Raw genomic sequence first — 17,861 nt, 5'->3', positions numbered from 1 at the left:
GTGGCCAGCAGGTGGAGGGAGGTGATCCTGCCCCTCTCCTCAGCCCTGGGGAGCCTCATCTCGAGTCCTGTGTCCAGTTCTGGGCTCCCGACTACAAGAGAGCCATGGAGCTACTGGAAAGAGTCCAGTATAGGGCTATGAGGATGATCAGGGGGCTGAAGCACCCGCCTTACGAGGAACGGCTGTGAGAGCTGGGCCTGTTCAGCCTGGGGAAGAGAAGACTGAGGGGGGATCTGATCAATGTGTACAAGTACCTGAAGGGAGGGTGTCAAGGGGACGGGGACAAACTCTTTTCAGTTGTCCCGTGTGACAGGACAAGAGGCAATGGGCAGAAATTTAAGCACAGGAAGTTCTGCCTGAGCGTGAGGGGGAATTTCTTCCCTGTGAGAGAGCCGGAGCCCTGGCACAGGTTGCCCAGAGAGGTTGTGGAGTGTCCTTCTCTGGAGATGATGAAAATCCACCTAGATGCGATGCTGTCTAACGTGCTCTAGGTGACTGTGCTTAAGCAAGGGGGTTGGACTAGATGATCTCCAGAGGTCCTTTCCAACCTCAACCCTTCTGTCATTCTGTGACTGTAATTCATTATTTCTATTGATAAATACTTCTAATTAATTTAAAATTTTGAAATGAACTTAGAATAACCACCAAGGAAAAAAATAGGGAAAAATATATGTTCCTGATGTGTAACTGTGAATATAAAATTCCTTCCATATAATAAATTCACGGAATTCCACTATTTATACAAAATCTGTTCTCAGAGTGGTTGAGCTGAACTCCGTTATGTGAGTGGATTTGCATATGGACATAAAAGTAGTATTGCTTCATTAATGTTGTAGTTACCAACATTTCTAGTGTGGTTTGCTTAGGACTAGAATTTAGTGAAGTAAGACTCGCTTATCTTGGACCTAGTGTAATTTTTCTCAGGTCCATGTGCATGTGGTTTGCGTTTCTGATCCTTTTTTTTTCTTTTTGAAAAGTGTACAATTTTACTTAAATGTAAAGCATTTCTAGTGATTAGTTGACTTTATTTTTGAGTGGTTGTGTTCCCCCTCATACTATTTCTGAACAGTATCATCTCATGAGAATAATTCATCATAGAATTCAGATTTAAGATCTGAAGTGAATTATTTTGTTTAAGATGTGATAAGAAAATTTTGCTTCCTGTTTGTGTTCCTTCTTTGGTCATTGTTTCATTATTCTTTAATATCCTTTGAAAAAAATTCAGTTTACAACATAAAAATAACTTTGCCATCTGATGTAAAACTGCACTAAGATGTAATCCTGAAAGTTAATGAAGCATAAATTAGATAGATCTTTTATGCTTTAAAAATTTCCTACAAGTTTCTGCATAGTTAGTTTTAAGGTGTTTTGATAATGTTTCCTGTGTCATGTCTCACTCAGGAGGGAGCTCATTGCTCTTGTCAGATAGCTTTTAACAGTTATTGCCACAAAGTAAAGAAAAAAGATCAATATTTCATTTTAGAAGGATGTTTCAGAAAATTGGTTTAGAACTGTGTTTTGACCATTTGTTTAATCGTCTCTTTTATTATTATGTTGGAGATTTAAAAAAAAAAAAAAAGAAAAAAGTTGCTTAATACAATTTTCTTGTTTGTTTTTTAGGTTGTATTAAAGATCATTAAACATTATCAAGAAGAAGGACAGGGGAATGAAGTGGTCCAGGGAGTGCTGCTGGGACTTGTGGTGGATGACAGACTTGAAATCACAAATTGTTTTCCTTTCCCTCAACATACAGAAGATGATGCAGATTTTGATGAAGGTAATGTTTAGTTCTGCAAAACTTGAGAATACAAAGTCATCATATATGCAAAAAAATCCATCTGTATTTCCCTGCCAAATAACTGGAAATCTACATGTCATCAGAGAGTCTCTTATTTGACTTGAGGTATAAATGCGTTCTTTGAAATGCCATTCTGCATATCCAGCTTGAATCTTGCTTACATTAGGAAATTGACAGGGATAAATATTACCCAGTATGGACATACTTATTTTAGAGTAAGATTGTCCACACAAGAAGTTATATTAGCTTCTAACCTGTAATTTATGTAGACTTTGAAAAGCTTTTTTAATTAGAGCTTCAAATTTTCCTGTGGAAAATGACCTAATTGTTTCAGTGTAGCTGATAGAGGAGCAAGGAGTGAAATGAATTCCTTCATTTCCACAAAGGATTTTGCATAGTAGCCTTCATGTGGTTTGCTGACTCTGTAAACCTGTGATCTTTTATGTAAGTTTCAGCTCCAGCTAAACATAGAGAAGAGTTGTTCCTGCTTAGGAGTAACTTCCTTTCAAGAAAGTGTCTATTGTTACAAATCTTCTGTTTTACCTTCTCAGCAAATAAACAGTGATCCTGGCATAAGGCGCAAAAGGCAATGCCTGTGGTCCTTTCCTCACCTGGATACCTTAGCTTGTCAGCCGTCTGCTCTGGTGCTACAGACATATATATGAAAAAGCAAGAAACTCTAGTCAAAGTAAAAAGTGAATCCATCACGGTTACCCTGGTGTTGATCAGCACTTCTGTGAGCATTGGGAAATTTGCAGGCAAGTCAGCCACTTCTGCTTGTGCTGAACTATAGAAGGCTACTAAGAGATTTTCTGCCTTCTCAGTAAAATATATTAAAATAGAATTAACTGTTCAAAAACCCGTAATTGCTCAGTCTACATTCCCTTAACTGAATGCCTCTTCAGCCCTTGGACACATGTGGCAGAAGCTAGGGAAGATTAAAACTAAAACAAAATGGCTCTGCAGATATGCAGATGAGCCTTTTTAACCTCTATGTAGAATTGCCCTCTGTGTTGGCAATGTGAAAATCAACCACACTTTATAAATACTCCATTTATTCTCTCTGAACTTATGTTTCCCTAGGCAAGTATCTTGCCAGCTTTTCAAAAGATTCTTTTCTTTCTTTTAGATACAGATATTCCAGAAGGGAAATACCATGTTATCTGCAAGAGCCTTAAAATTCAGAATGCTAAAAACCAGATGAAACAAGGCACTTCCTCTCTCCTAGGTCTTGTACATTCATAGGTCTGTACAGGTTCAGGCCCAAAGATCTGGAGGGAAAGAAGAAGCATATCTGCATGTTGGTGCGTCCTCTACTGAGAAGATTCACTCTTTCCTCTATTTGGTCAGAATAATGTTGTCTCATCTTTTCGTCTTGTGAATTTACTCCTCTGTGACAAGTATAGCTTTGTATTTTTTTTTCCTCCTTTCCCCTTGCATAAGATTTTGGGATAGGGACAATCCTATGGCAGTGTAAACTTCTGGGCTTGCAAGGAGTATTTCTTGAAGGACTTGAGTCATACTTGATCTTGGGTTAATGTGGGGACTTCTGCACAAATTGAAGGAGCATGTTATCCCAGCTGCTCTCTTCCTGAAAGGAGGAAATTTGGGAGTAACCACTTTTGGATTATCTGTTGGGAAACTCCTAATCTGCTATAAAAAAATGAATGAATACACTAAAAAGAAAATTCCTTCTGTATCATTTTGCAAGAGTGCTAGGAACAAGGCACCCAAAAGATGTTCACTGCCTTTTGGTCTTGAGTTGATGAAGGTAGTTTGGATCATTAGTTTTCAGGTTTATGAAGACCAAGAAGCTCATATTAATTGTAAACTTGAGGAGTTTTAATTCTGCAGTATTCAGTTGTCTGATAACAAAATGTGATGTCAGAGAAGTGGAATCATCATTGTTAGGAGAGAGAAGCTGACCTCCAGGAAGGCAAAATTTGAGCAACGAATTGTTGAGTAATCATCAAGAGATACTTAACCTAATGATTTCTTTTCTTATAGGAAATCTTCTAATATAAAACACATTTTTGAGGGATGGTAAGAAGATACCATTAGTTTAAATCTTTAAGTAGCTATTTAAATAGTATGACATTTAAGAATCAGTTGGATAAAGATGGATTTGTAAATGTTGTTTGCAATAACCATTTCTTCAGATATGCTTCTGTTACGGTGATATTTTTGTCTCTTACTCCTAATGCGAGAGCTAATGTAAATTTTAACTATTTGTCTCAACGGAGTTCCATGAAAAATGATTTTTTTTTTTTGGTTTGGTTTTAAAAAATACTTGTCCCTTTGTAAAAAGAAGAGATCAGTTTGGATTAGACTATTTCTAGAAACTACATAAACATGAAAGATTTTTTAGCTTCCAATGATTAATTTATAAATCTAGGAGGATTATCTTAACTTTTGTGAACTCACAGGTGTTTTTCTGCTTTTTAGGAAGTTTCTCTTAGAATGTCATCTTCCTACGTGTGTTTTTTTGGAAGTTTTTGTTTGTTTGTTTGTTAATGAAGTGTAACTTTTTTGGCAAGATTTTCCTCTTGGGGAAGTCTTGTGCACTTATGGTCTGCATATTACTGTATTATTTTCTGAGGAGAATTTCATTCAGCCTAGTACTCTGTGGTGGAAAGCTTTAGGTGAAGGTTAGTTGATGACATGTGAGCTAGTGGAGGAAAACTGCTTAACTGGAATATAATTTTGAGTGTCTGGCACAAGCTGCTTAACTGGAGTGTAATTTTGAGTGTCTGGCACAGATACTTCAAAAGGAAAATTGGAAAATGTTGGGGCTGCACTCCAGACTCATGTTCAGGCATTTACTTTGAAATAACTTTGTTTCCTTGTTAATGTAGCTGTAAAGGTAAAAGCTCTGAGAATTTACTTTTCAAAACACATCTTTTAAGACATTTTTGGATTACTATATTTTTTATTTTTTTCCCTGATGGATTCACCTCTTCTTCAGGGAGAATCAGATTTCTACTGTAACAATTTTTGGTTAAAGCATTTCTGTGAAGTGATGCAGTACCCAAGCTAGTCTTTGTAAGGTTAGATTTCTGAGGATTACTTAGGATGCTTCAAAGTTTTTTGTCTGGCCTTTTTTTTTTTTTTTTTTTTTTTTTTTGCTTGGAGATTGCACATAAGATGCATCTTCTTCCTGATAAATAACTAACTATTCTTGAATATAAGTAGTGTCTCTGAGGCAGATGTTAAGTTCAGTTCTTTGCTCTTCGTTGTTCTTCTGTTCTGCTATTCATTCAGTAGCTTCTCTTCCTGTTTAAAGGAAGTGTGTATTCTTTTCATGGAGAGCAACAGTTAACAATGTAGTATACATTTTATGATTCACTATGGGTGTTGTGTGAGGTCTAATTTTGATAAGGCATTTTGAACCAGATTGAAATCAAACTTATTATGTTTTAGTTCCTTATTTTTAAATAAGTGGGGATAAAAAATTGTTACGGTAATTATGCCTATAGAAACACCAAGACAGTTGTATAATTATATATCAAAAAAACGTTCTAGATGATTGTAACTTTTTCTCCTTTTATATAACTATGCTGAGATTTTATTAGATTCCCTACAAAATACTACAAATAAAAAGATGATACCTTTTCTCTCCCCTTTTGCCTCTCTAGTGATTTTTGCTTCCTTATATATTACAGTTTGTATTTGATTGTATTATCAGTCAATAACAACTAAAAATAACACAATGAGTATTTTCTGTGGAAATATTGCACTATTTCCTTCATTGAGGCTAAATAGGAATCAGATTCATGGAAAAATAGCACCTTGTAGCTTTTGTACAGTACTTTCTCAGGGCTTCTAATCAAACAACAGTGGCAGCAGTTTTACAGTACAGTCTTTTGTGCAGTATTACCAGTACAGTGATTGGTAATATGTGATCCTTGTAGAAGCAGAAGGCTTTCAAGGAATTTGCTTGGAAAAGTTAAGATAAAGCATTGGCGTGCATGTCTGCCTTTGAATCGCTGTGCACTGCAGCGAGATTGAAGGACATGTTCTGTGCTCGGACCCTTCCTGTTTTACTGCCGGAGTTGCCCGTGAGGTGAGGTTCCTTGAGGGTAAACCTGTGGTCTGCAGTGCTGTTGTGTGACATTACGGTGGCTTCAGGACCAAGTAGCAAGAGGAGTTCTTACGCCTTGAGCATGCTGTGCCGGAATGCCAAGCCGCTGTGGTGATTGCTGGCTATTTCAGCTTAAAAAAAGAAAAGGGGGGGGGGGGCTACCAAAAAGGCTACCGTTATCTAAAGATTTATTTATTATTTTGCTCACTTAATAGTGCAAGCTCTGCAGTTAGTGAGCACTGTTGCAGAGGTAGTATGCTGTGGCACAGGAGAGAGAATTTCTTAAGCTTGCTGTAAAATTCTTATGCTGCTTAAAACCTCTTAAAGGTGAAACCAGACTCTCCTGAGAGGAGTGCACGTAGCTATGGGCACTATGTGAAGGATGAAAATATTTTAGGGTAGTATTGCTGTAACAGTCTTGGTGTCATCAAATCACAGCCCCTGACCTGCGTTGAATCATCTGCTTTCTGTAAAAGCTGACTTTTCTACTAGTTGTTAGCTACTCTAACAACCAGAATGATTTCTGCTGTTTCTCTTGGAAATACTAAGTTTTCTGTTTTTCTTCCTCCTATTATTCTCATTTTAAAACTAGTTGTAGTAATACCCAAAGGATTATCACTGCAGACACGTTTCTCTTGCATGGTTACAGGAAAGAGTCTGGAGATGCTGTAAGCATGTTCTGGATGGGCAGAAGGACCTTTTAGCTGACCAAATTTCCTCACTTAGATGTAAGAGTTGGTCAAAACAGAAAGGGACAAATGTCTGTGTTGCCCTTTATTCAATGAAAAGGAAATGTTTGAGATAACAGAAATCCAGTCATATGGAATTAAAGTTTTATTTTGCTAGGGATGGGAATGAATGACCCCAGTGCTCCTAAATCAGAACCTTGTTTCTGGCCCTAGTTGTGATGCGTTCATCTGAATCTCTCAACCATGTATTTTTTTTTTTAAAGTTCCTGTGCTATTTAGGAAGAGGTTATATTCTGGTAATACTGACTTCTCAGCTTCCAAGTGCTGGCAAAATTTTGCATGTCAGGTTTTTGTGTGCGTTTGTGAAGTTTCAGACTGTGCTGCTGGTACAAAGAATTTTGAATTGTAAGTTTGATTTTCTTTATCGTTGGGGTGGAAGGAATTTGTGAACTAGTTCATAAACCTAGTAAGGATTAATTTATATAGGGGTTTCTGATCATGACAGAAGGCAGAAGGCTGCTTCTTAAAAAGTAAATATAGAATCTTTTGCAGTCTTGCATGTTTTTGATATTTATAAATACAATATATATAAAAATAATATGTATTTTTGGTGGATTATCAGAAATAATTTTGGAATATACTCAAATTGACAGAAGTTGGTAATTAGGTATGTTTAATTGTCATGTAATAAGATGTAGCGTGTATGCTCAAGGTTCTTTACTAAAGCTGCTAATCACACCTGGGTTATTTGGTACTTCATCTGTGGTTGGTGTGAATTCTTGATTTTTTTCTTAAAAGGAAGCTAATATGGACACTTTGCATAATTGTAACTATTCCATTAAGTATCAGGCATATAGCATATTAAATGTTTCTGTGTAAGTTTTCATACTATGTAGACTTAGCTATACTGGATGTTCTTTTTTGAGTAAATTTAATTTTTCTCTAGAAGAAATTCATATAAAACACTTCAAGGTGAACTCTAAAGTTTGTGTGGATGTGTAGGCTCATCTGTATTATATATATATGTACCCCTCAATTCTTTCTTTTTGTCATAAAAAAATCCTAAGAAAAAATATTAATTATTTTAAATGCAATAAAGAAATTCAACGAGTATGCAGCCTTATCTTAATTTTATAGGTCTTTTGAATCAAGCTATTGGGCTGAAAGTAATGTGATAAAAAAGACATTGCTTGGCAAAGCAGTCTCATTAAAATCCCCGTTAGGGGGCACTGTTGCCAAGCTTACAGAAGCCAAAGACTAATTTGTTTTCTTAGCCAGGAAACCTGGGACTTGCAGACAGAAGAGGGATAAAAATCATTTTCATCTGATAAGGTTCATATAATGTTTTCTAAAAGTGAATTCCTAAAATGTGTTATAAAGTGCACTGAATTAAATACAACTATAGTGACTCACTCGTGATTTTTTGTTTCTTAAATCAGTCTAAATATACAACATGTTCTAAGGGTCTGTAATTTGCTTTGGAGATTTTGTATGTGTGTCCTAAGCAGAACAGTAGTTTTCTTGTTTTGCAGGTTCTCCCCTTTATCTTCCAGTTTCAACATTGCTAACTAAGAAAGGGGAGACGACACTTGTGATCATCTTAGATGGCTTTGTCCTACGTGATTGTACAGATTTAAAAATTACAGACAAACTATTCCTTTTCTTGAGAGTATTAAATGAAATGCCTGAAATGTTTGTTGCATAGCTGGATTTTTTTATTTTTTATTTTTTTAGCTGTAGATTCAGTGCTTTAAAGTGGTATATAAATCTTTTTGTTCAAATTGATTTTGAATCAAAACCAAGATTATTTTACTCTTTATAGCACTAGACATATTGAAGTTTTATTTGAATGCAAATTCCATTAAGATTTTTCCGTGAAAGGACTTAGTGTAATTTTCTTTCAAGCAGAGAAATGTTGCACCATCTTTTATCCTTTTTAAAGAAAACATGCTCAAGGAAAAATGTCATGAAATAATTTTAAACATGAAAACTTTGCCTGTGTGGATTCTAACAAATACCACCATAGCTTTCATTTGGTTTTATAACCCATGTATACATGGCTATTTAAACTTTTTACTTGTTTTAATCATGCTGAACTTTACTGAAAATTATGCTCATTTTGTAAAACTTAAATAGAAGTTACGGAAGAACCTATTTTAAGTGAATAATGTGATAGCTAGTTTACTGTAGGTAAATACTTCTTGGCAGCACTGGAATGAGCTAGAAGACTGTATCCAGCTAAATTCTGCGTTAAACGTCTTCACTATACGCAAGTTTTGAACTTGAAGCTAGCAGACTTTTATTTTGTAGATTTATGTTCTGTATTAACTGTGTTCTGTGTAATAAAGATGTAGGAGTGTTTAGTTTCCTATATGGATATTTTTGTATAGTTTTATAACTCTTGCAGAAACTCATTAATTTTTATGTAATCAGCAATATTAAAACCCAATTTCTTTTTTCATTTTCTGCAATTCAGGTAAAACACTACAAATGAGTTATCCTGAATATGATTTTTCTTGCTAATACAATCAGCTGAACTCTGTCTAAAGAAAATGGAATGTACAGAACAGGATAACCAGTTAAATAATAAAAGTATATTCATGTATTTCAGGCGTTAGTTTTCTGGTTTTATGCCTATGTTGTAATTCATGATAGTGATTTGAAAGTAGTAAACATTGTGCTTACTGTTTTAGAATAGAAAAAAGGTACAGACTATTTACCCTGAGCATTCAAAAGTTTTTCCAGTCATTTATGATACGTTACAAAGAATCTGAAGATTATCTGATTTTTGTAAATTCATTTAATGTATTATTTGTTCAGTTTTGGGCAAGTGTGAGAACTTAATATAAAAACATTTTATGTTTCTGTACAGTTTAAATTAGGCAGACACAAATGACCTCATGTTTACATTTTATTGTTAAGTTGTGGAAATCTTAACAATATCTCATATGTTAATTCACATTAAAAGTAGAAACTGTCAGATAAAACTCTTTTAGCTCTTCTATTATTGATTGGTTTATGAAGTGATGTTATGCAAACATATGACAAAGGTGAAACTTGCTGCCCCCCCTTTTTTTTCCAGACTACTCTATATTTTTTACTGAGCATTTGAATTTTACTTTACTTCAGTAAAGAATTCTGGCTATAACCATTTTTATTTTAAGGTAATACTGTTTTTCTTTTCTTCAGGTAATTGCTATAAGATGTGCTAGATGTACCAGTAGATAGATAGCCTGCTCTCATGTTGAGAAGGGTTGTCGGTAGTGGTGAACCTTTCTACTTTCTCCATCTTTGATTATCAATTGTCAGTCTTGATAATGTGTTACAGGAATGGAAATTTCTATTCCATTTAACAGCATGGATCACTTTCTTAAGTTTATGCCATGTCCGTTCTTAAGAGCCTAATTGCCTGTGGTCTCTGTGTTCCCCTGTAGCTTTGGCCAGTTGTTTTGACTCTTGGTCCATTTGTTCTTTTGTTCTTTTGGTAACACTTCTCCCAGTGTTACTTGACCGAGAGAAGGAGAATGCTCTTTTAACACCTTATTATCCCTTTCCATTCCCTCTCTTTTCCTTTTCTGCTTATACAAGTATTTAGCTATATCCTTCCCTGAAAAATGCTGAAATAAATTTGAGGGAACTGAAGAAAAGCACAGCAAAATCAACAAACACCAGATACTAATATCTTACTCTGGGAGGCAAAGTGAAGTAAATACATATCATTTGGTTAAGCAATAATTCAGATTGATAGATCTGAGTATAAAACAATGAGAAATAATTGTAATCTCAGTAAGTAGAAATAAATTGGATTTTTGTTATTGTTATTTTATATTGGCTTCCCTTATCAGGTGCATTTTCTATCCTAGGAGAAAAAGCAAGTTTTTTTCTTCCCCCGTTATCAGCTAAAATCCCATTTCTACTTTTTAATGAATGTAACAGCGTTGTTAATTATTCTAAAAAATTAGGTAAGTATATATTAAACCATAAATTTCATGAAAAAGTTGCAGGTAGGTTATGAAATGCAGAACTTTCGTTGTTTCTTGTGGTTTAAAGACAGGGGATTATTCTGTGTGCCAAATTGGTGCTGAAAGTTTTCTAAATGATAAGGCCAGAGAGAATATTGAGCTGTGTGAATAAAAACTGTGTGAAACTCCAGTTTAGGGAAAATAAGTTTTCAGATTGATTAATCAAGTGCCAATCAAAATGTTACAGGCCTCATCCTAAAACTGGAGTTAATACATCATTTATAAGAATAAAAAAGAAAGATTTGGTAACTACATTAAATAATGCATTAAACAACTAAGTATTATTGATTTCCTCCCTTTTCCCCTAGATTCTGATTTTACAGACAGTTTCAGAATCTCCGAGCTAAGTATTGCAAGGAGTCAGGTTTTAACAATGCAGTGCTGTATTTTATCTCAGGAAACTAAAGTTTGCAAAACGTATTAGGACTGAGGAAAAACTGATCCGTTTTTAAAATCATGAAACTTTTACAGTTGTACCAAGGCGAATTAATTTAAAAATATTCAGTTGACTCTAGTTTTTTTTTTTTTTTTTTTTTTTTTTTAGCTGACTTATACTTCTTGAAGCTATTTTTTAGTATTTGAGATCCAAAGATTTATTCTGAATCTCTTTTGAGGCTGTTAAAATAATAGCTTTTTGTATGAGCTTTGTTATTCCGTAATGTTTTTTTTTTTTCAGAAATAAGCTTTTTTCTTAAAATAAATTGTAGTTATCAGATTTTTTTGTAAGAAGACAGACTGGGATGTTTTAGTGAGCAAGAAAATTTGTCCTTATTTCTTACTTAACAATATTTTAGAAATTATACTGAATTTTCCACAACTGCATAATCTAGAAAAATAAAGTAGCATTATTCTTGTCTAGAAGAAAGCTGTGAGTAGTCAAGATGTAGGACTAATTAAAAGCAAATCACACTTTTTTATGAATAGTGTTTACATTTATTTTACTAATAGGAAGACTGAGATGTGTTACTGGCTCAAGTTTCAATACTGGCTATTGAGCTGAATAGTCAAAGAACAGACTTGAAATCCTTTTTGCTAACAGGAAATATTCTGCAGCAATAAAGTTGAAAGGATATGAATCTGATTCACAGGATTACTAAACTTAAATGCTTTTCTAGGAAAATACCTTACAGAAAGGAGAAATCTTCTTAGTATAGTTTAGATCTATATTTTATCATTATTTATTTTTGATCTATGTAAGCTGTTAAATCCAATGGTGCAGTCAAAAATACGTGGAGACACTGAAAAAGCTTGCACTGAGCAAATCTTGCATTTTGCTGTATTTGCTAAGCCACTGCATGGAAGCTCAAAAATGGCACATTTAAGGAAATGAAAACTTTTCTAAAGCTTTGTTGAAAATGACTAGGATGTGCCTGCATGTACCTGTAATAGTTGGTTAAATTTATATAATTTATTGTTAGCTGTATTTACAAAATATATTTATTGCAGGTAAGGTAGTTCTCACCCATCTAACTTTAGGACATTTACTTTATTTTGGTTTGTGGTGTGTTAGTTGGGAAGTTCCTATAGTATGCAGTTTGTCCTTTGTTTCACTGTTTGCTAAATGTATAATTTTTCTTTTATTGTATTATGTGCTTGAGTTCAACATAAATTCATGCAGTAGAAAAATACACATTTAAATAGTGCTTGCTTTTCAGTAAAATACTCTTATATTTTTGTAGCTTTAATGTGATAAATTATTGATGCATATTTTTGTTGTAGCTAACATACAGTGTTGTGGAGTTTTATTCAATACTAGAAATGGAAAGATTTCTTAAAACTTTTTTAGAAAATAAGACAGGCATGTTCTTTGTGTGATATATTTAGGTCATAAGGGACATCTGCTAAGGATAATTTTTTAACACTAACTAACAATCTTTATATAATATGGCCTATTCATCAATCATATTGTTCCTGACTTGGCTAGTGTAGATTTTAGTGATTCCCGATGTGCATTCAGACTCTCTTAATTGCTAGTTTCTTGCTGTTCTATGGTATTGTCTTGTAGGACAATGCATAAATGGGCACAGAATAATCAAAATGGTTTCGCTGCCTATACGAGGCACCTAGCAGAGATCTATTTGCTGTGCAATATGTACATGTTTTTATAAGTGGAAGTCTCACTGGAACAAAATAAATGTTAAAATAATGGGCAAGTAATGCAAAAAGAAGACTTGAATGTGCTGTCCAACATATCCGTTGCAAACTGATCCATGTGATACATCTTGGAGCTTTTATAGCATATATTTGTGCAATGGAGAAATTAGAGAAGTAAGTTTGCGACATAGTACAGACTTCAGGGCTTTGGAGATCTCAAACTGTTGTATTTTTCTATTTTTGTACCCTGATTTAAAATTAAAAACTCATTCAGAAATGTTTGCAAATTACCTGTGATTTAATCTTTTACATTCTCATGAATTCGTAATTTTACTTAGCTGTAAGGTGTTTAACTTCTTCAGAAGTGCATGTAATACTCCTCCAACCTGTGCGAGTAAGATTGCATAGTAACATGGGCAACACTAAGTTGGACTGTTTGTAGGGAGAGAGGGTATGGCACATTTGTGTATTTTTGGTTCTGGTATTAGCGAGACAGGCAAACTGACCGGGCAAAGTCTGGCAAAATTACTGAAAGAGGTACTTGCAATTTATACTGGAGATACTTCCACATGTAGAAGGAAATAGAGTTTTTCCAGCATTTCTTTGTGCAAAAATCATGATATTTAGCAGTTCTTATTGCCCCCTGCTGTGGTCTTACGTACTGATAATTTGTTTAATGCTTTTGTACAATCATTTTAATCATTGAGTGTTTTATCTTAATCTGGTTTGTGCAGCTCTGAGCTGTTTGTGGTAATGAAGGAAAAAATGTAGAAATTGAAGCTTTTGCTGTGGGTTGAGGGAAGCTTTGCTTATAGCTTACTCCAGGTGTTGAATCTCTCTTAAATGGAAGTCTTATCCCTCTGATCAATTTTGGGATGAAACAAAAAGACTTTATCTGCTAGATTTGTAACTGTTATTTTTAGTGGATTTTCTCAGCCAAGCGCAAATAGATGATTTTTAAAATCCCAGGTAGCAGAACATCAGTATTTCTTTTTCTTTTTTTGGAATACTAGTTCTTTAGGTGATTTTAGCTTTGTTTTCACAAGCATTTAATAAAATTGGTTTGGGTTATTCCAGCAATCAGAAGTAAATCTTGATCAGAAATAAATCAGTATGTGTTTGTTGTCAGTTGTTGAACACAGTTGAAAGACCATAGTCAACGCAAATATTGATTTCATTCAGAGTTTAAAGCAATTGTTAATTAAAGAATTTTATCAGATGGTGGTAGCTGTTCTCCATACTAAATAGTTGAAAATTTGATTTATTGATGATAAAACATTGTTGATAAAAGCAGTTTGGCAGAAGCTTCCTGTGAACTGCCTCACTTAAAGTACAATTTACGCTTAAACCACGTGTTTCACGGTGCTATTGATTTTCTGTGGCTGCAGTGTGGGAGCAAGGAATGAGGGAAGACAGTGTGGAAAGGAAACTGGAGGAGCAGTTGTAAGAATTCAGTTTGGACACTGGGTGCCACTCCTGGTACGCACTGAGGCTCCAAAGGCTGTTTCTCGTACGCTCACAGAAGCACTCTCAAAAATGGAGGTCTTTGTTGCTTGTAAAATGCTGAAGATCTTCATCCTCTGAGCTGAGTGGGTCATTGAGTTAAACATTTGTGGCTCCTACAAGCAGCACTCCCTGGCCAGATCTTTTAGAAATTCTTCTGTTCTCCCTTCTATGGATGATTTTCTAGATTGGATATGTTGCTACCTGGTTATGTAGCTGCTCTCACATGCACGAAAGACAAAGTCACTGCACTGAGGTTACAAAAAGTAGACCAAACATGGCAATTCACTTTGGGAATGGGAGGAATTTATTTGAAAACAAAGAAACTGGAAGGAAATGCCTCCCTCGAAGTATACCAGCTGTTTGCCATGTGCTTGTTACTCGTTAGAATATGTTCTTAATGGAGTCTGGTGTCAACACCAAGGCAGAAGTCGTTAGGTGGTGTGTTACTGATGGAAGGCTAGGCGAAAGAAGGCGGCTGAGGACTGGTTTGAGGTTGAACTCACAGATGTTAGACTGGAGGAACAACAGCAGGTTAAAGTAGGCACAAGGTTCGGAGGATGAGAAGAGAAATACTGATGGTATACAGTGAGGAGGGAGGAAGAGAGGAGAAGCGTTGAGAGGTAAATTGGACCAAGGTAAATGTTCCCATCCTTAAAGCTCTGTGGCTCTCAAACTAGGAAGCAGAACATGATTTATGCTTTACTGTAATCATGCCCAAAGGCCTCAGCTGGCTCTGAGTGCTCGAAACATTGTACTAACACATGCTTGCTAAAACATTTTAGAAATGACAGAGGGGTTTAGGTGTCCAGGTCTTAATGGCTTTCAGTGGAATAATGGCACCTCTGTACCAGAGTAACTTTGAAATTGAAAATTTCAGTGAGGTAAATGGAGATTTGGAAGGCTAAATACCATAGCATTTTAAAAATGTTAGCCTTGTAAACCTGATTTCCATCTTGCATTTTTATCTGCTGTTTTGTTTGAAAAGGACTTGTAGTATGGGTCAGAAATTAAGGGAATTAATTTCCCCCTTGAAGGGGCAAAAGCAAGACACTACTTGACATAGTGAGTTGCAGGATAGTGTGCTAGACTGAGAGAGTTCTTCTGTAAAATTTGACTTTGATACAGTTGCGTAGAAACAAAGCTTCTCTATCTCCAAAGTAGAAATTTTAATTTTTGCATTTTACTTTTAAAATAACATTTGATAACAGATTACTTTTACTCATAATGCTACGCTCTGTGATGTTTGACTGAATCCTCTGAACCTCTTTTTGCTTTTACCCACTTGCTATCAAAACTTACACTCCTTTTAAAACTAAAATCTTTGAAATGCAGTTAAGAGTATTGACTAATTGGAACTTGCAGGTTAAGACATGTAACAAAGTTGCCATTACGCTTTTTAGACTTTTTAGGACAAACAGGTTGGCCCTCGCAAAGCTATGGCAAACATGAGTCATCTGGTACCTTCTTTGTAATTAGCTTAGCTGTGTGTGGATTGTGAATAATACAAAGCTGCATTGGTTTCTGGGGTTTTGCCAGCTGTGGCAAAAAGCTTAACTTTTAAAATATATATATATTTAAATTAAGCCTTCTTATCAAAAGGCACTGGGCACATAAATGGAGCAATAAATGCAGGAATTAGCAACAAACCTTCTTTTCTTGACAACAAGTAATCTATTAGATTGTCCAAGTGGGGAAAAATGAGTTCTGTATATGATAAGCTAGAGCCACTTGCGTTTTATTGGGTCACGCGATGCTTAGATTCCGACTTTATTGGAAGAGTTGTCAGTTCAAATTGCCAACGTTCCTCATCATCTCTGTCATTTAAGTTTACGTTTGGTGGAATTCAAATAAGGCTTATAAAACCCAAGGCCTTACTCCGTCAGAGGCTGGTGCGGGAGAGATGCTCCGTGTCTCGCAGGCGCCTGCACAGGGCTCTCCGCGGTGCCGCAGCTCTCCCAAGTTCGGCTCCCGCTTCGGGCTCTCTGTCCCACAGCCGGTGGCCTCGGTGGGACTTTCCTGCGCTTTCCCTTTGGTGGCAAGTGGCACCGGGACACAGAAAAGAGAGCGCTTATATCCTTCAGAGGCTCCTGCTTGGTAACAACTTAATAACTGATCCAGTTTAGCAACCTGAATGTGGGAAATAGCTATTTTCATTGATTCTCTTAAGAAAATTTTGAGGCAGGTTTATGGAGATAAATTAAAATCTTCACTATATACAAAATGGCCAGACTGCTGTTGAGCCTTTTGCTGGTTGGCAGGTCTGTGGAGCTACCTTGCTTGATAGCATCTGTGTATTTGGTAGGAGACATTAAAGTTTATTATTCAGACTCTAACAGTGCTACTTTTCTTGCTGGGCTTGTCAGATACTTAGCACTGTGCTGCTGAAAATCACCTGTGTGTGTGTGCATGTGTGTGTGTGTATGTATCAGAATAATAGATAATATTTAATGATAGAGGTAGCAGTAGTTCTCATTTGGGAATTGCTTTGTTTCTGTCATGTGTTTTGCAGTTCTTTAGAGTGGAGAGAGTGAAGGGTCATTTGATAAGTCTTCAGGAAGTAAAATGTTTCTGCGGAAGAAGAGAACATTTTCTGTATTCAAGGTGTCTAGAAGAAGAAACAGTGGATTTAATTTTTCATCGGGGAGATTTAGGTGAGTCCCTAGGGGAGACACTGAAGGATGTTGATACACTAGGATAGGTTGAGGGGAAGTTGTGGAGGTCTCTAAGGATATATCAGCCAAGTGCTTACTGGAAGCAGTGTAGACAGTTAGCTGTGTTGAAGAAGGAGGAGATATGATATAGTATCTTTTAACTGTCTCTATGAATTTGCTATCCTATAAATTGCCCAAATTATTCTTTTCAACATCTGTAATATGATTAACTCGTGTGATAATCTTTTCCATTTTTTCCTCCTCTTCCATATGTGGAACTCTTCATGCAGCAATTGATGTGAAGGTAGTTTGATTTCACTGGAAATAATTGTAGTGATAAAATAAAAAAAAAAATCAGGTGTATGTAAGTTTATCAAACATAGTTTCAGTGTCTTAAGCTATTATAAATGAGAAATATTGTTTTATTGTTTTGACATTTTACTTAATTATATATAATATAGTTTTCCTTTTTGACACAGAAGAAGGTGGTTGATGTGAACAAGGTAAATCAAGTATAATGGCCTAATACCAAGGAGACAGAGTAAATATATAAGCTAATAAGAGGTCTGGGGGTGTGTGGCGGAGTATTTTAGCGGAGGCAAAATAGAGCAAATCTTTCCCCTCTTTTAAAAAAGTTAGATTTTGTTTTTGTTTTCTGCTTTTGATTAATTTGTACACAAAAGTTAGTCAGATATTTTTCCTATAAAATCTAATTTTTCTTCATCATTTTAAAAGTGAATGTTCATGAAATATGTGCAGGTTCATTAAATATTCATTAAATATATGCAGATAACTCATCTACAGTTTTTTCAGAACAAATTATTTTAATTAATAAGGCAATTTTTAAATTATTTTTATATTGTGATTCTTCAGATTCAAAATGGTGCTAAACATGGTTGAAATAGCAGTAGGCTTATATTTGCAAATCTTGTATGCATGTAGTGTGTTTGTCATTTTTGTTTATTTTAGATATCTCCTTTCTTTGAAAATTCTCATCACTGAGTGTCGTCTTTGTGCCGC

General features: G+C 35.3%; 1 protein-coding gene across 1 annotated transcript in view; it reads left to right on the top strand.

Moving 5' to 3' along the window:
• EIF3H (eukaryotic translation initiation factor 3 subunit H) overlaps positions 1–17,861 on the top strand; it is an 85,572-nt gene that overhangs the window by 19,825 nt on the left and 47,886 nt on the right. Inside the window, exon 2 of the mRNA XM_062568391.1 lies at positions 1,621–1,777. Coding sequence (XP_062424375.1) covers positions 1,621–1,777 — 157 coding nt within the window. The remainder of the gene's footprint in view (positions 1–1,620; positions 1,778–17,861) is intronic.

The sequence above is a fragment of the Rhea pennata genome, chromosome 2 (assembly GCF_028389875.1).
Source record: "Rhea pennata isolate bPtePen1 chromosome 2, bPtePen1.pri, whole genome shotgun sequence".
NCBI classification, from domain to species: domain Eukaryota; kingdom Metazoa; phylum Chordata; class Aves; order Rheiformes; family Rheidae; genus Rhea; species Rhea pennata.
Note: the sequence above shows the minus strand (reverse complement) of the source record. Positions and strands in the feature narration are given on the sequence as shown.